This window comes from Mustela putorius, unplaced genomic scaffold, assembly GCF_011764305.1.
Source record: "Mustela putorius furo isolate JIRA1106 unplaced genomic scaffold, ASM1176430v1.1 tig00000275_pilon_pilon_pilon, whole genome shotgun sequence".
Lineage (NCBI taxonomy): Eukaryota > Metazoa > Chordata > Mammalia > Carnivora > Mustelidae > Mustela > Mustela putorius.
In genome coordinates this window covers 10,885,940-10,906,804 of record NW_025421341.1, presented here as the reverse complement: position 1 = coordinate 10,906,804, position 20,865 = coordinate 10,885,940, and the positions used below count along the sequence as shown (strand labels likewise).

At 37.6% G+C, this 20,865-nt stretch overlaps 1 protein-coding gene across 3 annotated transcripts in view; it reads right to left on the bottom strand.

Moving 5' to 3' along the window:
* The window catches only part of PARD3B (par-3 family cell polarity regulator beta), a 1,046,368-nt gene that overhangs the window by 207,212 nt on the left and 818,291 nt on the right, over positions 1-20,865 (bottom strand). For all 3 annotated transcript variants that reach the window (XM_004764207.3, XM_004764208.3, XM_004764213.3), the window contains one exon: positions 3,519-3,626. In XM_004764207.3, the coding sequence (XP_004764264.1) occupies positions 3,519-3,626 (108 nt within the window). The remainder of the gene's footprint in view (positions 1-3,518; positions 3,627-20,865) is intronic.

Below are 20,865 nucleotides of genomic sequence, written 5' to 3'. Positions count from 1 at the left end.
GACTATCTTGTGCATTGTAGATGGTGTCGCTGCATTTCTGGCCTCTACCTAGCACCTGGCCATTCCTTTCCCATGCCTGTTCCTCCTTCAAAGTTGTGACAATCAAAGATGTCTCCAGATACAGCCAAATGCTTCTCTGGGAGCAAAGTTGTCCCTTCCTGAGAGCCACTGTTCTAGACTCCAAATTCCTCCAATTTAATCTTATAATTCAGTCTACCTCTTTTTACCTTTTCATATCTATAGCCATGAACAGATTATTCATATACAGCACCAAAATAATTCCTTACCTAGAATTAAATATGTAAGTACATTAAAATGAGACAAGGAAATCATACAACAGATAATGAGAGGAATGAAGAGGGATTATATAATTCTAAAATTTAGAGTTGAGTTTAAATTAATCCTTGGGTAAAATAGTTACAAGGAATTGAACCTTGAAAAAGGAACTATATGATTTAAGAAATCATCCATAAGGACTTTTATATCTGGATGCTTATCAAAGTATTATTTGGAAGAGTGAAAAATGGAAACAGACTAAATGTTTGACAATAGACGATAAATAAGTAATGGTATATTGATCTCACAGAATATTAGACAGTCATCTAAATGGCATATTTTCAAAACTTTTTTGACAATGGGAAATGCTCATGATATAATGTCATGGGAAAAAATGAGACATTATATATGCAGCATGGGTATTAAGTTTCAAAGAAAATATATACATAGTAAAAATATCATAAGAATATTAATAATTGTTATGGAATTATGCATGATCATGTTAGTTTTCTTTATGTTTTTTATGTCTCCAAAATTTTCTTAATGAACTTACTGTGTTCCTAAGTTTTGTGTTCCTGGGTGGTACTGGGTAAGCAGTCCAAATTCTCTTAGATGAGTAAGCACTGGCAAGGGTTTTTCTCTTGTTGGCAAAATAAGTATGCCAGTGAGGTAGGATGCTTCAGAAAAGGCACATGAGAAAAATGACAGTATTTTTAAACTGGCTTATCCAAACCTCTTGGGAAAAAAAACTCTGTGTGTCATTTTTCATAGTTTAATATTCCAACCAAATCTTCTTCAGGTCAAGGTTCTTAGACTTTAGGATACTGCAGAATTAGGGGCTTGCCTATTAAATACAGATTTCTGGGTTCCAAATCGCAAAATTCTGATTCTGCAAATCTGTTGTGGGACCCAAGGTTTTTAATTTTTAACAAGCTCTCCACGTGACTCATTTTGATGCTGGTGGTCTGGATGATTTGGATGAATCTTTCTTATTTTGCCTTTAAATTTTAGATCATTTCTTCCTGATTATACACTAAATAGAGTTGGTGTAAACCCTCTGTGGTATGTTGATTAACGGCAACAAGTTGGGTTTGTTTTTGAAAAAACAAACCCAACTTGTTGCATTTGCCAATTTCTATGGTGGGTGACCAATGTCAAGCTACCAGTGGTTTAACAACCAGCTCCCCAAATTCTTCTCACAAGCTGATAATTTATAACTGTTTCTTTTTTTATTCTAATTTTTTCCATGGCCACATCATGAAGAGCAATACACTCACTGAGTTCTTTCAGAGTTGTGAGTTGGTTTCCTACAGATGATGGAGAGTCAAGAAATAGGACTCTAGGGTTGAGAGGAATGCCAAATGTTGAGCCTCCACCTCTACCCTCTGTGGCCCTCCACTCGTGAGCTGCTGAAATGCTCTTGATCATTAATTCTATAGCACCCAACCATAAAATCAACTCCTCCAGTTTCTTCCCCTCTCACATGATTGAGACACTGTTGTCTCTGAGAGACCCATCTCAGATGTGTTTTATGTGTCCATGTGTGGGAAGTGGCCTAAGTGGAGGCTAATAGTACAGTTCTTTCAATATGCGGACCAGACATATTTTAAGAAAATTGGACCTGATGCCTATATAGCCAGCTGAGGTGAATTTATAGCCCTGCTTTTAAGAACAAAACTCCCTCAGGCACCTGCTTCCTTAAGGCAACACCAGAAAGGAAATGAACTCTTGCTTAAAGACAACCCACCTTATTTTATGGGTTATCAATTTTCTAGCAGGCCCACAGTTCCCTAGCTACTAAGAGTAAAGCCTCCCAACCCCAAGCAAGTAGTGAGCTACAAAAAAAAGTGAAGTCTGCCTTCTAGCAAACATCCCAGGTTCCTGAAGACGAGGCAAGGATGTGGTACCTCTGTAAGTGAGGTCAGGGGAGCAGGATCTATAATGTGGACTCAGCACATTGATGTGTTTGCCAATATATGCATTAAAATCTTTGCCTGAATTATATTTTACATTACAGGATCACTGAATCATGGGCTATGGTGGAGAATCATCTTCCCTGTTTCGGAGGCAGCTCTGTCAGATGAATAGTCAACAATATCAATCCCTTGATTTCCTTTTAACTGCTCCTCTGACCCTGGAACTGAATTCTTATCAACCTCTTTAAAGGGAGAAAGAACTAAATAGGGTTTCTTGCCTTGCTATGGATAAAGTTAGCCTTCTGGATCAGAAAAGACTGTAAGACGAGAATCAAAGTTTAACAGTAGATACTCAGCCTGTTCTTTTCTAGAAAACAGAGTGAATGAGTATGATTTTCTTAGTACACATTACTAGAGTATTAAAATGAGTGCAAGAATGGAGTCCAAAAACTACAAGGACTATTGTCACTAATGAGCAAGTGACAAGTTGGACAAATGTGACTTCATGCATGGTGAAGTCAGAATCAAGTACTTAAAATTATATGCTAGTTTTGTCACAATCTCAGTCTTTCTCCAAGTTCCATTTCGTTGTGAAGGTGAAGAACTTTCAGGAGAAAAATGAATATTCAATTACATGTTTCAAAACGAGACATTTACACGTCGACCTGGAGTAAGTGCCAGAGTTAACCTCAAAGATAAGTGAAGGGCCTCTTGTCCAAATGGAACACGGAGCTCCTCAAACAGAAGAATTCAGCCCTTGAAAACTGTCATTATTTCAGTAAACGAAACCAGCCCTTTAACAGATGGGCGACACACTTTGCAACTTGCTGATAGGCTAATAAAAGACACTGGCTTTTTTAAAAATGAAGGACATGTACTTCTCAAATTACACCCCCCCCCCAATGGATTTAGCAGAATAAAATTAAGAAGGCATACAACAGCTTGACAGAAATTAGGAACAGACTATGGGAAATTTGATAGTTCTAAACATCAATATCAAAATGACCTTTTTGTTTAAAAAAAAAAACAACAAAAAAACCTCATCGTTTAAACCATAGGGAAAATATACACTGATAGAGTCAAAACTGGAGTAGTATATTTTGGAATTATAAGTGCTGATATAATAAAAATCTAAAGCTAATTTCTTTTCCAAATATAATAAAAATTCCCTAGAAAGGCAGGTTCCTTTTTACATCAGGTACCTTTCCTTCTTTATCAAACTCTATGCTTCTTAAAATAAAATTTGTCCAGTTGATGGATGCAACAACCCAATTAAGCACAGGTCATGGACCCAAACAAAACAAGGAGCTCAGCATTTCTGCTCACCTTTCACGTTCTTTCATTTTTTCCCGCTCTTCTCCCGTCAGGGCTCCATGCTTCAGAGAGCCCTTCTGCTCAGTCTTGCCACCCCTGTCATCTTTCTTCTTTCCGAATCTAGAAACACGTGAAGGAGGAGACGGCTGTTAACAATTGCCATGTTCTTTCGGGGGTAAATTGAAAATATTTATGAATTGAACTCATCAACCCGAAGGTCTTTATTCTAAGGGGTACAAGATCATTTTGCATAAAATGGGAGTAAAATAAGAGACTGAAAGGGCAAAAATAATAGTCACTAAATTCCCCTCCTCTTCCTCGCTTCCTTCTTTCCTTCCATCTTTCCACTGCGGTATAGATTGTGCAGCGTGCACAAAGTCATGTGGTTGAAGAGTAAAAATCTCAAACCACTGGCTCACTAGAAATGAAAGAACTGAAAGGTCATCATTCATACCTAACTAAAAACTGACGGAACTCCTAAACAGCCCTCTGGAGCTGCAAGTGGCATTGACATTTGAAGTTGAACTCACAGGACTTGATAAGGATGGTGATTCAAGAGACCTCGCCAAACATCTAGCTTGCCACACCATTCTGCACATGAGACTTTGGGCCTTGATCACCCAACAAGTTCAGGGAAGGAATGAGATTAGAAATTGGGTTGTCTCCTATAGTGCCCTGTGTCCTTCACACCACACTCACTCCCGCAGGTAGCCCCATCCTCCTAAATCAGCTTTGGGTTCCTGTGCTCTCAGCACTCCTGGGTGCTTGGCATCTTTGTAGCTAATTGGGCACAGTGGCCATTATGATACAATATTTTTTTCCTCCAGCTTTATTGAGATATGATGGGCAAGTAACCTTGTATAAGTGTAATGTGTACAACTATGGCTTTGATACATTTCTTTTTTTTTTTTAAGATTTTATTTATTAATTTGACAGAGAGAAATCACAAGTAGACAAAGAGGCAGCCAGAGAGAGAGAGAGAGGGAAGCAGGCTCCCTGCTGAGCAGAGAGCCCGATGCGGGACTCGATCCCAGGACCCTGAGATCATGACCTGAGCCGAAGGCAGCGGCTTAACCCACTGAGCCACCCAGGCGCCCCTGCTTTGATACATTTCTAAGTTGTAAAATGATTCCCTCCATAATAGCTATGACTTCCATCCCATCACATAGTCACTATTTCTTTTTTGTGGTGAGAGCATTTCAGATCTATTCTCAGTAACATTCAAATAAAGGATACATTTTTCTTAGCTATGATCACCATGCTGTACATTAGATCCCAAACTTGTTAATCTCATAACTGGAAGTTTTTACCCTTTGACCCAAATCTCCTCAATTTCCCCTCTTCCCAAACCTTGGTAATCACCACTCTACTGTTTCTCTGAGTTTGTCTTTTTCAGATTCCACAGTGTATATGTATATATGGGTATGTGTCTGTGCATATATACATATATATGTGTATATGTCTGTGCATATATATATATATATATATGTATACACACACACACACTGCATCTTCTTAATCAGTTCATCTATTGATGGACAATTAAAATGTTCCCATATCAAATAAGTCAAGCAGAGAGAGTCAATCATCATATGGTTTCACTTATTTGTGGAGCATAACAAATAGCATGGAGGACAAGGGATGTTAGAGAGAAGGGGGGTGGGGTAAATTGGAAGGGGAGGTGAACCATGAGAGACTATGGACTCTGAAAAACAATCTGAGGGGTCTGAAGGGGCGGGGGGGTGGTGGGAGTTGGGGTAACCAGGTGCTGGGTAGTACGGAGGGCACGGATTGCATGGAGCACTGGGTGTGGTGCAAAAACAGTGAATACTGTTACGCTGAAAATTAAAAAAAAAAAAAAAAAATTAAAGAGGAAAGATTTGTGAAGAAAAAAGAAGAAAAAAAATGTTTCCGTATCTTGGCTATTGTAAGTACTGCTGCAATGAGCATGGGAGCAGAGATCCCTGGGTGGGATCCTGAGCTCAATTTCTTTGGGATGTATACCCAGAAGTAGAATTGCTGGATCATAGGGTAGTTCCATTTTCTTTTAAAGTTTTTATTAAATTCCAGTTAGTTAACATACAGTGTAAGATTACTTTCAGGGGTGGAATTTAGTGATTCAGCACTTCCACACATCACCCAGGGCTCATCACAGCAAGTGCGCTCCTTAACCCCTGCCACCTATTTCACCCATCCCTCCACCCACCTCCCCTCTGGTAATCCTCAGTTTGTTCTCTATAGTTAAGGGTCTGTTTCTTAGGATGTCCTTCCCCTTTTTCTTTTCTCTGTGTTTGCTTTGTTTCTTAAATTCCACACATGAGTGCAATCACATAGTACTTGTCTTTCTCTGACTTACTTCCTTAGCATGATACTCTCGAGCTCTATCTGTATCGTTGCAAATGGCAAGATTTCATTCTTTTTTTATGGCTGAGGACTATTCCATATTGTGTGTGTGTGTGTGTGTGTGTGTGTGTGTGTGGTGTGTGTGTGAGAGAGACATCTTTTTTATCCATTCATCAGTCGATAGACACTTGGGCTTTCTCCATAATTTGGCCATTATAGATAATGCTGCTATAAACATCAGGGTGCACGTGTCCCTTTGAATTAGTATTTTTGTGTTTTTTGGGTAAATATCCAGTAGTGCAATTGTTGGATCTTAGGGTAGTTCTATTTTTAACTTTTTGGGGAATCTGTGTACTGTTTTCCACAGTGGCTACACCAGTTTGCATTCTCCATGGTGCACATGGTTCCTTCCTCTCCATGTCCTCACCAATACCTGTTGTTTCTTGTGTTGTTGATTTTAGCCATTCAACAGGCATGAGATGATACTACATTATGGTTTTGACTTGTATTTCCCTGACTATCAGTGATGCTGAGCATCTTTTTATGTGTCTGTTGGCCATCTGAATGTAGTTCCATTTTTAAATTTTGTGAAGAGCCTCCATGCTGTTTTCCATATTGGCTGCACCCGTTTGCATTCAGACCAAGAATGCACTAGGGCTCCCTGCAATTATGATACTTCAAAAGAGCATTGTGTTTCCTTAGTACTGTTAGGAAAATAAAACTGCATATTTGAAATAATAATAATAATAATAATAATAATAAAGCTGTGGTTATTACTAGGACACATTCTCAAATAACAGGCATTTTCTCTCACAGATATTTTCTTCAGAAGCAATCCCCTACGGTCTTGGCATCAACACACATGAAAAAGGAAAGTAACTTGATGCTCTGTTAATAACCAGGGAAAAGTTACTCATTTATGCACATTCTTAAGTTAAAGATTCTTGTCAAACTATGGAAACCCCATTTATCCTTTGTTTCTTATTAAATAGCTGCAAATTTTACTTCTGTGTTTGCTTATGTGTGTCTATCTTTAGCTTGGTCATTTTACCTCTGCAACTATCCATGTATCTATCTATCTATGTATTCATCCATCTACCCAGCCCGAGAACCCTAGACATGCTCAGGCTGCTCATCTGAGCAGGATGAGACATGCTCATCCCTAACCCCCCCATCCCCATCCCCAACCTCTCAACATACACAGTGAGTCGGAATCTCCTCACATGAAGCCCTCGCTCATAAACTTGAAACTCCCGTCTCCTTCAGATTTCATAAAGATGAATTAATACTTGTCCTTTTAGGATTGTGCTTCAGTCCAAAGCAGAGGTTGTTGGTCATGTGGCAGCCCTAGGTATCCCACATGGGAGACCTCATTGTTAATACCCATATTTCTGTTGTTATCAGAAGCCCCTCCTGCTTTCCTCAGAAGCCCCTCCCAGTTTTGATTCTGCTGTAGACTTTTCAGTTTACAATTTCAATGAGCAAATCTTTGCTCATGAACTTTCTTTTTCCTTCCCATTGCCATCTGGCCATCTGCCTTTGCTTCTACGGCAGTTCTTTGGCTGTATCCAGTTTAATTTGGGGATTTTGGTGATCAGCTATGAATTTGCACTTCATCATCCTCAGCCTCCCTCACCCCCAGTCTCCCTTCTCTTTCCTAATCTATTCTTCTTTCCCACTGAAGAAATGACCTAGTGTTATTTATAGACTAGGAAAGAGAAAAAATACTGACAAAATAAAAGATCACTAACTTCAAAATATAATTCAGATTTGCTGACACAGTCAAGATCTCTCTTTAACCTACAAAGCAGGAGACATATAAATAATGTGTGTTTTCCTGTGTACATTCTTTGGCTTTTCAGGCACATGTAGACGAGTCTAAAATTCTTTATGTGAGACATTAATATCTTTGTACACCACTTAAAGAAATACTTTTTCCCTCAAAATGTCATATACAGTCAGATAGAGTAAAATTGGGCCAAAAAAATCAAAATTCTGGGAAGTGAGGATAGAATAATGCTTCAGAAAGTTGATGAGGGCAAAAGTGTTGCCAAAAATTCCATAGATATTAAGCATGTTTTTCTTCTATGTCCCCAATTATTTCTTCTAAATTTGAAGGTTTGGATTTTCTAAGATGAAAGGTCTTGTTTTTGAAGGGCAAAACTAACCTATACCTGAGTCTACCCTCATCTTTATTACCACAACCAATGAACTGTTTTTTTTCTTTCTGCTGCTAAAATACTTCAATTGTGCTGCAGTTCAAAAACAGCTTATTGTGTTTTCATCACAGAGGAATATGTCTGATAAAGGTTAGTTGTAAGTAAATTCTGCAAAGCATTTTCTTCCTAGCAAGAACCATCAATAATAGTCAAATCAACCAATTTCACAAACAATATAAATGTTTTGATTTAAACGTCATGATCATTTATTAAAGTTTCCAAGAAGGAAGGCAGAAATAGCTGTGAAATTTATTTCATTAGACAGAGAGAACAGTCATAACTTACCTTATTTTGTAAAGTTTGGGTAGGTTCAAGAACAGAATTATAAAACAATAATCTTCAAAAGGACTCCCACATTGTTAAGATGAGGAAATTGAGACCCAGAGAAGTTAATTGCCTTTATTTATTAACACACAGAATTCTTTTTTCCAATTTTGCAATCAGACAACTTAATTATCAGTGGTAGTAGCAGCAGTGGTGGGAGGGTGGGGGGAGCTGGGAGAAAAGCATCAATTAGGTGAACTGTGTACGCCTGGTTCCCCTTCCCACGTCAGTCTGTTTGGGGGTCACTTCCCAGCCTTTCTTACTCTCACGGACATAGAGAAAGAGGACTTGGGAAAGGTTCAAATACATTGATTCATCTCTCCATTAGTTATTTTTGTGAGAAAAGTCACAAGAACTCTAAATGGCTGAAATTACTGCTTTGCATTCTAGGGTCTCAAATATCCCCTGCATTCCAAGCCTCCTATTATCTATTACCTAGGAAATTTGAGAGTTGGCCATTCTGGGCTAGGTGCCTTGAGGAAATTGCTCGTAGGTCAACCTTGCTTTATATAAAAGATATTTTCCTAAAGAATTCAGAGCAAACATATGGTTTGAATCAACAAAATCTTACTTTCCATGTACCTGGGAAGCCTGTTTAAAGACTCTTATGATGGATCTTTTTGTAAAGTGGAAAAATCACCTTTCAACATACCCTTTATGTAAATTTAGATTTTCATGAATTATAAGTTTGCTTAAAACACCTGTCCCTGTTCATTTCTATAGAGAGGTACATGAAACCGCTTTATGGAAAACCAGCTTTCTTTCTCTCCTTCTTTCTTCTTCCATACATACATTTGTTTAAAAAATATTTACCAGGGATCTACTCTGGCTTATTTCACTTAGCATCATGTCTTCAAGCTTCATCTATGCTATAGCACATGTTAGAATTTCTTTTTCTTAAGGCTGAATAACATTCCCTTCTACATACATACCATATTTGTTTATCCATCCCTCTGTTGGTGGATTTTTTGGGCTGTTCTCACCTTTTGGCTATTGTGAATAATGTTTTGAACACTCATAGAGGAGAACAAAGTTCTTGATAAGAGAAGAGGGCAGGGATATACAGAACCTCCAGAGAGACTGACCTTAGATAGGAAGAGACTCAAGAAAAGCAGCAGCTCGAAGTGGAAACGAGTTCACTTAGAGAGCTGATGAATGGACAGTGGAGGAGTTCCCACGTAACTCGTTTATTAGGCAACATGATGCAACATGTGTAAGAGAAATGGTTTCTATCCCTAAAATGGGACTTCTTGGTACAAATTGAGAAATTGAAGGGAATACACTACACAAGATTGGAAAGAACCTCAGAAAGGGTTATACAGAAAAAAACACCAAAACCAGACCTCTTTGGTTGCAATTTTTACTAGGTCGGGAGGTCCTTAAAGGCCATCTGGGGAAGTAGAATTTAATAATGGTTCATTCATTCATTCATTCATTCAATAATTCATTCATTTCCTGAGCTGTCATGACACTTCACATGGATTATTCACATGGAATGTAACTGTTTACACCAACAATTGTTAAGTAAATACCTAACTCCTCAATATAATTACCTAAACACGCTCCCAGCATCTTAGTGTTTTCCAAATGATAAAGATTTTGGTATAATTCTTAGTAATTATCCCCGAATTTCTTAGCAAATTCTATTTGTTTTTCTTCTGTTTCTATTGCTTTCCTTGGGTTTTCTAGGTAATGATGACTTTCAGATCTTTCCCAGATTCTCACGTCCCTCGACAAACGATCCAACTCCATCCTGCCTCTGTTCATGTCTAGTCTCTCATTTAATTCACTCCTTCATTCTGCTAAGTACTGCCTGTCTACGGTTTTCCTCCTAGATCTCCCTGGGCTGTTAATGCAGCTGTTAGCATTTGCTCATCTTCCATTTAGTGCACACGCTGTATAAAAGCAATCTTGAGTGGTTTATGAGGACTAAAAAGTCCAGCAAGGCAAAAGTTCTAACACTCTGGTTTCAAATTAGTGATGAGCTATGAATCCAAGGAGAGCTGCAAATGTGAAAGAGTGTATTTCTTCCTTTTGCAATCTGGAAGTATCTTTGGTTGTCAAGGATGTATTTGGAGGGGTGCCTGGGTGGCTCAGTGGGTTAAGCCTCAGGTCATGATCCCAAGGTCCTGGGATCGAGCCCTGCATTGGGCTCTCTGCTCAGTGGGGAGCCTGCTTCCCCCTCTTTCTCTGCCTACTTGTGATCTCTCTCTCTCTGTCAGGTGGATAAATAAAATCTTTAAAAAATAAATATAAAAAATGATGCATTTGGAAAGGCTACAAGATTCTGTTACTAATAATTTTACACTTGAATATCTACAGAATGATGTCAGATATGAACATGCACCAACTTCAAAAAACAACGACAAAAAGAAAATGCACCAATTTCCAGTCAAAATATGTTCTAGACTTTGATAATGGTTCATTCTCCCTGTAGCTTACTGACTTATAAGCTATGATATTGTCTTATCATTTTGTAAATTAAACACTTTGAAATAGCTCAAGCAAAATATGGGGGCAGAGAAGTTCACAGGCCTTTGACTATATTTTCCATAGTTTATTTTGAAATTCACCCATAAAAGGTTTCTGTTGTCTGATGCATTCTAAGTTGGGTTCTGAATTAGCATATGCATATGCTGATGAAATCTACTTCCATGTATTGAATCTCATATGGTTTTGTGCACTTTGGCTATTGCTTCTCTCTAAAATGTATGTCACAAAGGTCTTTTACTTGTTTATCTGAGATGGCTCCCATTGTACTTGAGAGTTAATGGATCTGATAAAAATTCAATGAAAATGACCAATTAGAGAGTCTCCCCCATTTTTTGGTACCTTAGGGCATTGCCTATTTTTATGCTAATATTATTGATAGAATAATGAACAGATTTGTATTTTTTGTTAATGTTGAGAAAAAATATTTTACTTTATTTTTAGCCTTCCACAGTATACATGATTACCAGGCTACTGCCTGTGATTTTTCAGGAGGGAGATGGAGTGCTACAAACTCAGTATGCTTTCCATAACAGAAGGGTTGTAATTTAAGCCACTCCATGGCATGCAAAGGGAAATAGGGTTTTGCTTTATTGGATATGTTCACAAGGGGAGGCTGTGTGAGTTGATGGTTTAGTAACTGAAAAAAAACTCAGTATTAAAAATCTTTCTAGTTAACTAAGTGGGTCAAGCAGTTGAGGTTCTGTAAATGATTTCTAATTAAAATGTTAATTTCTGATATATTGTTTGGACACTTATTTTGGGTATGTTTATATATTTCCAAGATGAAGACAAGCTATATGAAAGCAACAAACACGTTTAATCCCACTGATATCTTTACTACTTCCATTAAGACCAATATTCCTACCTACCCTTTAACAGCTACTTGCCTCTGGGTTGTTGTTCATTCCCAGGATGAGATTCCCAAACTAGTGGTTATGGAGACTCTTCATTCCAAAGCAGGGAACCTTCAGATCTCAAATGTGTTGATATTTGTTTTTAGGATTGAAAAGCAGGGAGGTCCTATAACATTCTAAGATTTCTGCCTAAGTGGATAAAACATCTGCTGGGTAGAGTCTTAAGCAGCTCTTTGGCTCTGAATTCAGCTGCTGGGAATCCTTGAGCTAATTTGCTTTCCCAGACTAAGGAGCTAGGAAACACAATAGATTTGGAAGTATTGAATATATTATAAGTAATTCTAGCAGGTCCAGAAAGCAAAGTGAAGCAAAATGTTACATCACCAATAACCCATCTTCAAACAAACAAACAAACAAAGTAAAAAGGGCATCTGGAAGACTGACTTGCAAGAATCAGTTAAGGGATTTGGGAGCCCCTGGACATATATGTTTGCTGAGCACTTCTGTAGCAAATGAAAACTCCACTCAGAGATTATTAAAACAGCACTCTGTTAGGAGAAAGAGGGGGAAAAATATGAAAAAGAGGCCAGAAATTAAAATTAAACGAAAATAAGCGTGAAGGAGTGAGCAAGAAAGATAAAGATACTAATAAGGTATGATTTTCAGATCCACACAGGGACTATAAAAAGCTTATTAACTGTCACGACCACACTGGGTTTTAAGTTATTCTATCCTTCTGCTTTCTAGAAGAAGAAATACTCTTCAGTAGCACAGTGAACTGTGATTAATTGCTTTCATACATTCTCACTGGCTTTAAGACATTGTAGGCAGGAGCCTTAGTGATTCAGACTAAATGCTTATGATTTCTGGGAAATATATTTAACAGGAACATTAAAGAAATAGATCTTTTTGCGTTTTTATGTTTTCTTAATAGTTAGAAAGGTTTTTCTTTTTTATTAAATGTTTATTTATTTCAAAGCGACTGAGTATGGGGCTTCTTCCTTTTGATCGTTATTACTTTTGAGTGGGTCTCTCAGCATCTCTGAAGGTGGCTTGAGCCACAGACAGCTGATGGCCCGTCCTTAAAAATCTCATGCTGACTCAGACAGCACATGGCTGGAATCTAGATTTTTCATCTGTGTGCTCACAGCTCCCCCCTTTTCCCCTTTTCTCGACCTCCTTTGTCCCTGGGCCCTGGGAAGGGAGTGTTCTGAGACCAAATCACACCCCATGTGTAAACTTTTTCTCTACCAACTGTGGGAGGTTCCCCCACACCCATGGCCTTCCCGTGCTCAATCTGCCAGGGCTCACTTGTCAATGACCACAGATCCATCCTGCAGAAGGAAATGTCCCTTCATAGGAAACAGCTCTGAGATTCATTCACTGGCAAGTGGGGTCATTTTAGCAAACTGCCTGGGAAGGGAAAAACTGACTCATGTCAGTGAAATTAAATCCAGGGGGGGTTAATTAAAAGTTCTATGGAAACTGGAGACCTCGTCTCTAGTCTCTAAATAGAATGTCAAGTACAACTTCTATTCTAATAGCACAAATTAGCTTATGTATATGTTCTATAAAGTCCATTATCAAGAGAACAGATGATGGTGCCTAACTCATTATGTGAAAAGAACAAAAGGACAATGTTAAGAAATGGCTGATCTTTTTTTTTTCTTCTTTTTGGTACAGTGACTTCGCAAAGGACCATTTTAAAGGGAATCTGGATATTACTGTTCCATCTTCAGAAGTTAAGAGAAACAGGGCATATTTTCACTGGAATTCCATTTTCACTAAACAAGAATAAAATGATTGAGCTCCAGACCCAGTCTAATGGGAGTAAAAGTTATCTTTATAACTCTGATTAAACAAATAAAAAAAAATTATCACTTCTTTGATGCCCAAATTAGCATCTTTTCTCTAGCATACTGAATTAATTAGTTGAGTGACAAAAGAATTAGTCCATGTAGGATCAAAGCTGAAATCATATTTATCTGAAATTTAAAATTAAGAACACACAGCTCTATCCCTCTGTAGCTCATGTAATATTCTTTTATGTTCTATATATTCTAAACCTTCTGCATGTCACAGAAAGTACAACTAGGGCTTTATTCTTTTTTTCATTTCATGTTCTTCTGCTTTTTAATATATAAAATGTTCCCTGAAAAGACAATGAGAACATCACAGAATTTTTTTTCCTGGGGGTGGGAAACTTTTCCATTGTGCCATAAAAATCTCAAATTATGTGGCTTTTTTTGTCAAGCATTTATTGTGCAAATACAAAAGAAGCAAAATAATTAATGCATAATAGAGCTGGTAAGAGAGCCTTAAACAATAGAAAAGAATTATTATATTGATTCTTAATAAATGATACTAAGTTTGAAACTAGTTCTTAAAAGGTAGAAGCTCTCTTAACTTTGGGCTTTTATTCCTTCTTTTTCTGAGGAAGAAAAAGCAATTTTGAATAAGGGAGAATTGCTGGGGGTTAATTTCTGGGATGTCTCAATTCACTAGAACTCATATTTGATGTTTTGTTGATGTGTGTAACATTTGTACTGAACAAAACGAACTTGGATAAGCATATCCGTCTTCAGCCAAGATGCAGAGGGGAGTGGATTCACGGAGGAGTTCGGAGATGAGGAGGGCTTGTGTGGATGTTAGCGCCTGGATTTGGGGTAGGGCACTATTTTAACTCTTGCTTACATGTGAACTCCTCAAGGCCCAAGACAGACTCTTTACTTGTTTCCCTTATGTACGCATATATGTATTCATTCAGCAAATGCTTACAGAGCACTTACTTTGTAAATCTAGTAGATGCTGAGGTTCCAAATAAATTGGTCCAAGTGGTCTCCACTCTCATTCTTAGTGATGGATACATGGTAAAAATCCAACAAGTATTGCTGAACACAATTAAAGATGAGGTGGAGATTTCAGGGATATACCATTTGTCTCTTTTCTTCATGGTTTCTATCTTAGAAGGACCCATTTTGGTCCCTTATAACAAACATGCTATCCTCCCATAAAGCTCCCAAAGTAGAATCTACTGTCCCTATGGGCACAGAAGTCACCAAACTAGCTTAACATAGGTGTGGTAGCGATAAGCTAGCCACAGCTCTGGATGTCTACAGCCACAGCAAGACCAAACAGTGGACAGACAGTCACTTATTCACCTAGTGAAGGTAATGAACACTTGGCTATCCCAGCACCAAGGGGCCACTGAGTCACCTTAGGATTTTATCTCCTGATGGCCAGTTCTGTCATGTTGTACAAATACCTTGTTCAAAAACACCAGTCTGAATTCTAGAATGAAATTCCAAATGCAAAGCTGTCATTAAAGATGATTAATCTGCAAGATGTCATCTATAAAAAACATCATGCCTATCTCATACTTAGCCCTTTAATTTCAGAGTTTCAAAATTATGGCCTCTTTGATCTTAGGCTTCAAATAAAGATAGGCATGAGCTAGTTGCCTTGTCTTCCAGATTTTTGACACTACTCATCTTTGTCATTAGTTTGTTCTGTCCTTAACAGAATTCCAAATGATAACTCTATCTGTGCTCTTTCATAAAAGACTTCCTTTGGAAAAAGAGGCAATTTAAAAAATCTGAGCCTTAACTTAGTTTGTAAGGCAAGGGATCAGATTTCAATATTTTTATGTTAGATTTAAAGTTAACTAATATCCCTTCTTATTCAATAAGCCCCTGAAGAGGAGGCCACAGAACTGAATGGATTCTCAACTATGATCAGGCTGAGAGGGAAAAAAAAAAAAAAAAAGTATCTATACTGAATGTCTCAAGCGAAAGTCTGCATAATACTTTGACTCTTCTAGGGCCCAAAAGTCACAAGTCATGAAGTTTTTCAAACCTGTGCTGTCTGGAAGGGTCTCCATTCATTCTTTAGATGTCAAAAGCTCCCTTTCCTTAGCTCTTCTTGAATTTAAAATCTTGGGACTCATACATAAGACAGGGTGCCAACTACAAAATGAGGCATAATTTATTGTTTTTGATAGAATTGCTGCTTATCCATTGAACTGCATGGTGAACATCCTAGGTTCCCTCCACGTCCCAGAGCACTTTATACTGAAGGAACTCGGCCAAAGTGACAGTCACTCAAGGGCCATCCAGCAGTCAACGACATTCCTTTATCCAGAGGGGACCAGGCAAAAGACAATAATTTTTTTCATAGGACTAGATTTCCCATAGGATTTTGACCTGGTTTTATAAAATGGATATAATTTCTTTCTCCAACAATATAACATCCCTACAGAAAATCTATCCAGGATTAAACAACAACAACATCACCAGCAATAACTTGGTTTTTGACAAGGTTTTCTAATCACTTGGAATTTATAAAAACCTATTACTAGTAATACACAATCATAAAAGTATGCTTTCCCCTGGAGATGTCTAGTAGCATAGCACAGTGATGATTTACAATTTGACCAAAGAAATCAGAAATTGATTTATAGTCTGTCCAAAGCATCAGGCTCTTATTTGCTTGTCCACTAGACTGTGAAACTACTATTCTGCTATATAAGTATATTTTCTTATTCCTCCCTTTCCTGTACCAATGGCTAATTTTTCCTTTCTTCAATACCACAGATGAATAATTCCCTGAAGATTCCTAGTCCTATTCCATAGTTCAAAATGGCTCTGACTGTTCTGACAGAATGATAAAAGAAACCAATGCTAGGAAATTTGTGTGTAGGTAATTAAATGCATACCATATAAAGTACATAATTAAATGAATCAGAGGTGTGAGCCTCTGGGTAGAACATTCTAGATGGAGTTCTTGGTGAGTATATCTTTAAAAAAAATGTAGATGATTCAACCAAGTACATTAACCTGAGGGTGTTTCCTTATAGCTGGAGCTACTTTTAATATCAGCTCGATTTTGAATCCCATCATATAAAAGGAATGATACTGGAAACTCTACTGTTGGCCAAATCTGTGCTCACTCAGATAGCAGAGGTGTCTCATCATGGGTCACAGTGTACTGGCAGCATCAATCGGATGATGGGTGGGGTTGGGGATGTCCACCCAGAGCCTCTGAACCTGTATTTGACTTTGGATTTAATGCTTCTGGTCTCCCCAGTTTTGGTATTTCTAAACTTTGCTGCCTAATATTGAGTGACTTCCAATAACTAATCCTTTTTATAAACATTGCAGTCATATTTGATTCTGTAGAAACCCACAGTATTTGTGTTTTTCATTTGGGAAGGTTATTTGGAAACTCAAGCCGATATATTATTTCAAGTGTGACTAAGCTGTTGTCATTCATTTTACACCAACCCTAACACTCTCTACGACCCATCTACTGAGCTCTGTAGACTCAGGAATCCAGTTAATCCAGGGATGGAAGAGTCAGTTTGGATAAAAGAACAAGAAATCCAACTACTACCTCAGTTCTATAAACATAATACTTCAATGCATTAGTGAGAAAGAAAAACTAGAAAAATGCACAGTTTGGTAAGGAATTTGGTAAGCTTGAGCTTAACATGTTTAATCTAAATTTTCCAAGTTAGGGAGAACAGAGGTAGTTCTAAAAGGGCCCGGGGCACTTGGGTGGCTCAGTCAGTTAAGCATCTGATCTTGATTTTGGCTCAGGTTATGATCTCGGAGTTGTGAGATCGAGCCCCATGTCAGCTCTGCTCTGGGTGGGGAGTCTGCTTGAGATTCTCTCTCTCCCTCTGCTCCTCCCTCTAAAAATAAATAAATAAACAAACAAAAGCCACATTAATGGACCTAAAATCAGAAGATTAATAAGTAATAACCACAAAGCAATTTATTAATATGTTGTATTGAAAATAATAATTTTTTGATAGGGTAGAAAAATTTTCTAGGTGACCCATAAATGCTTTGTAATATAAAATGCCACTAAGAACTGATTATACAATATATGAAACTATGGTTTATGTATGTATTTATTTATTGGATTTATATTGGATTTCTATGTGAAATATGTATATTATATATTGGGTTAAGGCCATCAGCACTATATTTAAAACATAAGTTTGCTCAATAAGTCCTTTTGAAATATTGTTTAATTATCTGTGAAAAATATTCCATCGGCATTTTTTAGTTATAAAGGGATTTGTATGCAAAGTGTTCTTATGGGTTCAAAAACTGTACAGTTTTAGAAAGTTTCTTAGGGTTGGAAAACTCTTTGGGATCACATTATGCAGTCCTATTCAAAACTTAGAAAGCCAAGAGAACTGCCTAAGGCCACATGGGTACTCAAGACCAAACAGGGACCTGAACTCCTCAGTTCAGTACAAAGTTCTTTCCATCTTCCTATGCGCCCCAATTGTTTGTACATATGTTATGAATTATTTACCCAAAATTCTGAATCCTTAAAAAGGAACTTACTCAATAAAAGTTTAGTGTTTCTATGAGTTCCAATTGCCCAGAAATGCAATTAGCTCTAATGACAAAGTCCAATTTAGTGACTGCTTGGCCAAATACAACATGCCAACCAATGTGAGGACTTGATAACTTTCCCATTATCTTAAGCTCCCTTGTTCACTGACATTCTCACCCTGTCCACAGACAGACTCTTAATATATGCCAGCTGATTTGATCAGATTGCTGAGAAACAATTACTCAATTATTTAGCTCAATTGGTTAGAACACTGTGGTAATGGGGTCAAGGTCATGGGTTGGCTCCCCTGTGTGGGCCAGTTAACTTGGACCTGTTCCATAACCACAGGCTCTACCCCCAATGTAGACGGTCTTACAAATACGTGCCAGTGGTCAAAAGGGCTCTCGCCAAGAATGTGCGGACAGGGTGCCATAAATCCATCACTTTTTCCAGAAAAACAGCTCAATGCCAGTTTTGTTGAACATGTGTGGGTTGCTAGTAACATTTTCACAGGTGAAAGACAGAATATGGTTCCAAATTTTGTAATACTGCAGATTTGCAAGCTTAGCTTTTTAAAAGTGATTTTTAGAAAATAAAAAAAGTGTATAGTTAAACCTAAATTCAAGCAATCATTTGAGATTTACGGGGAAAGTTTTAAGCATGAACCAGTGATTTCTACCAGCTTTAAAAATGTGGAAAAAAAAATTTAGTAAATTTAGTCTGTGTAAATATCTTGATTTTTAAATATCGGCTCTTTTTTTTTTGTTTGTTTTTGTTTTAAAGTAATAGCCTGTGGCCTAAACATACAGTGTCTGTGAGCCAAATGCACTCCTGGGAATTTACCCCAAATTCAACTTCTGGAATCCCAATTTGCAAACACTGATATATCTAAGTTCCTATCTCTGTCTACCTATCTATCTATCATCTATCTATCTATCTATCTATCTATTTATCTGCGTTTTAATGGGTGTAGCGACCTTAAGTAAGATTCACTGAACCATGCCTATGAGCTCAGCCTTCAGCTAATGCTGAAACAGAAGTCAGAACTGACATACCAAAACTGGGATGGACTGCCTTTAAATGGTGCCATTATTTGACTGAAAAGAAAGATTACGATTGATAAGGATTGTTGGTGACCACTTTGTTAAGGATAAGGTCACACCTGGCTTCCACAACTCAGCCCAAGTATATTGTTTTGAATACCAAACACTTGAATTATCAGTGTTTGTTTTGTTTTTTTTTTTTTTCAGAATCCTCTGTAATAATTTATAGACCAAGAGAACTAGAAATTTGCATAATGACATAGTTTTAGATATTGTATCTGAAGTCCATAAAATTAAAATAAAAATTTTTTTTTTTAATGATTTCACACTATGAAGTGATCTTTTCAAATTTAGCCAAACCTTCTCTCCCTTGGGCAGAGGGAAATAGAAAGGGGAAAATATATTACCATTTCTCATCAATGTAGGCCACAAGGATTCAGGAAATGAAGACACATGATATAAATTTAAAAAGTAACAGAAAAACATACTACATATATTTATTAGCACTTGGTGATTTACTAGCTAATTGACAGATGACAAATCTTTATGAATTCCTGCAAACTAATTAAATTATATATCTCACAACAAATCAGATTCCTTATATGCATATATAAAAAGTCCTATCAGTAGCCTGAAATATTGAATTCATTCAGGAAATAGTTATCAAATACTTATTTTATATCAGGATCTGTGCTAGTTCCTAGAGACACAGAAAGAAAAAGGTTTGATACTTTCTCTGAAGAAATTTATAATCTATCGGTGCTTGGGTGGCTCAGTCAGTTGAGCATCTGACTCTTGATTTCAGCTCAGATCATGATCTCAGGGTCCTGAGACTGAGCTCCACATCCGGTTCTGTGCTCAGTGTGGAGTCTGCTTGGGGATTCTCCTGTCTCTGCTCCTCCCTTCACTGGTACTGTCTCTTTCTCTCTCTCAAATCAATCAATCAATCAATCAATCAATCTTGGGGGGAGAAAGAAAGACATTTAGAGTCTAGTGAATGCTTCTTGAGGCTGAATGAAGACCTCTCAGACTGAAAGAGTCAGGATCTGAGGGTTTTCAAGGTAACCATGGCAATCAGTGTCAGAAGAGTTGTGGAGATGATCTTTCTAGTTGATGGTCTTAATTTTGTTTACTTTGTGGTTTTGAAAATTGGACTCAAATGAGGGTCCCCTCTTCCAGGAGATGCACTTAAATGAATATAGAAAATCTCTAGAAGTTAACAGAGTTCCAGAAGACTATCCATGTATGCTTATCTATAGATGTAATATACAAATATCTGCTTTAGTGCAGTTAAGATTCTCCCAGGGCCGCACATTAATGCCATGCTTTGTAGTGAAATGCACGTGGAGAACAAAAGAGATACTAGATCTAGGAAACTGATATTTTCTGGGTAGGAATGTATTCTTTAAGTTGGACTTTTAGAACAGACTGTAAGTCTACCACTGGATCAACAGGTGCCAAGCATTAAATGGAAATCTAAAATACGTCAAAGATACATAATCCCGAATCAGATCTACTTTACTAGAGTGCAATCAATTCCCAGTGACTCAGAGGCTTTTTATCTCCTTGTAGATTACCCACAGCCTGTGCTTCCCCTTTTTCTGTGTCTTTCCATTTTTATGGTCACCTGAGGACTCATTAGTGCTTCTACCAGAGGATAAGTAAAGGAAGGGAAAGGATATAAAACTTAAAATGAGTCAATTTTGCCACCTTTAAGTAGTCGGACAAAGAA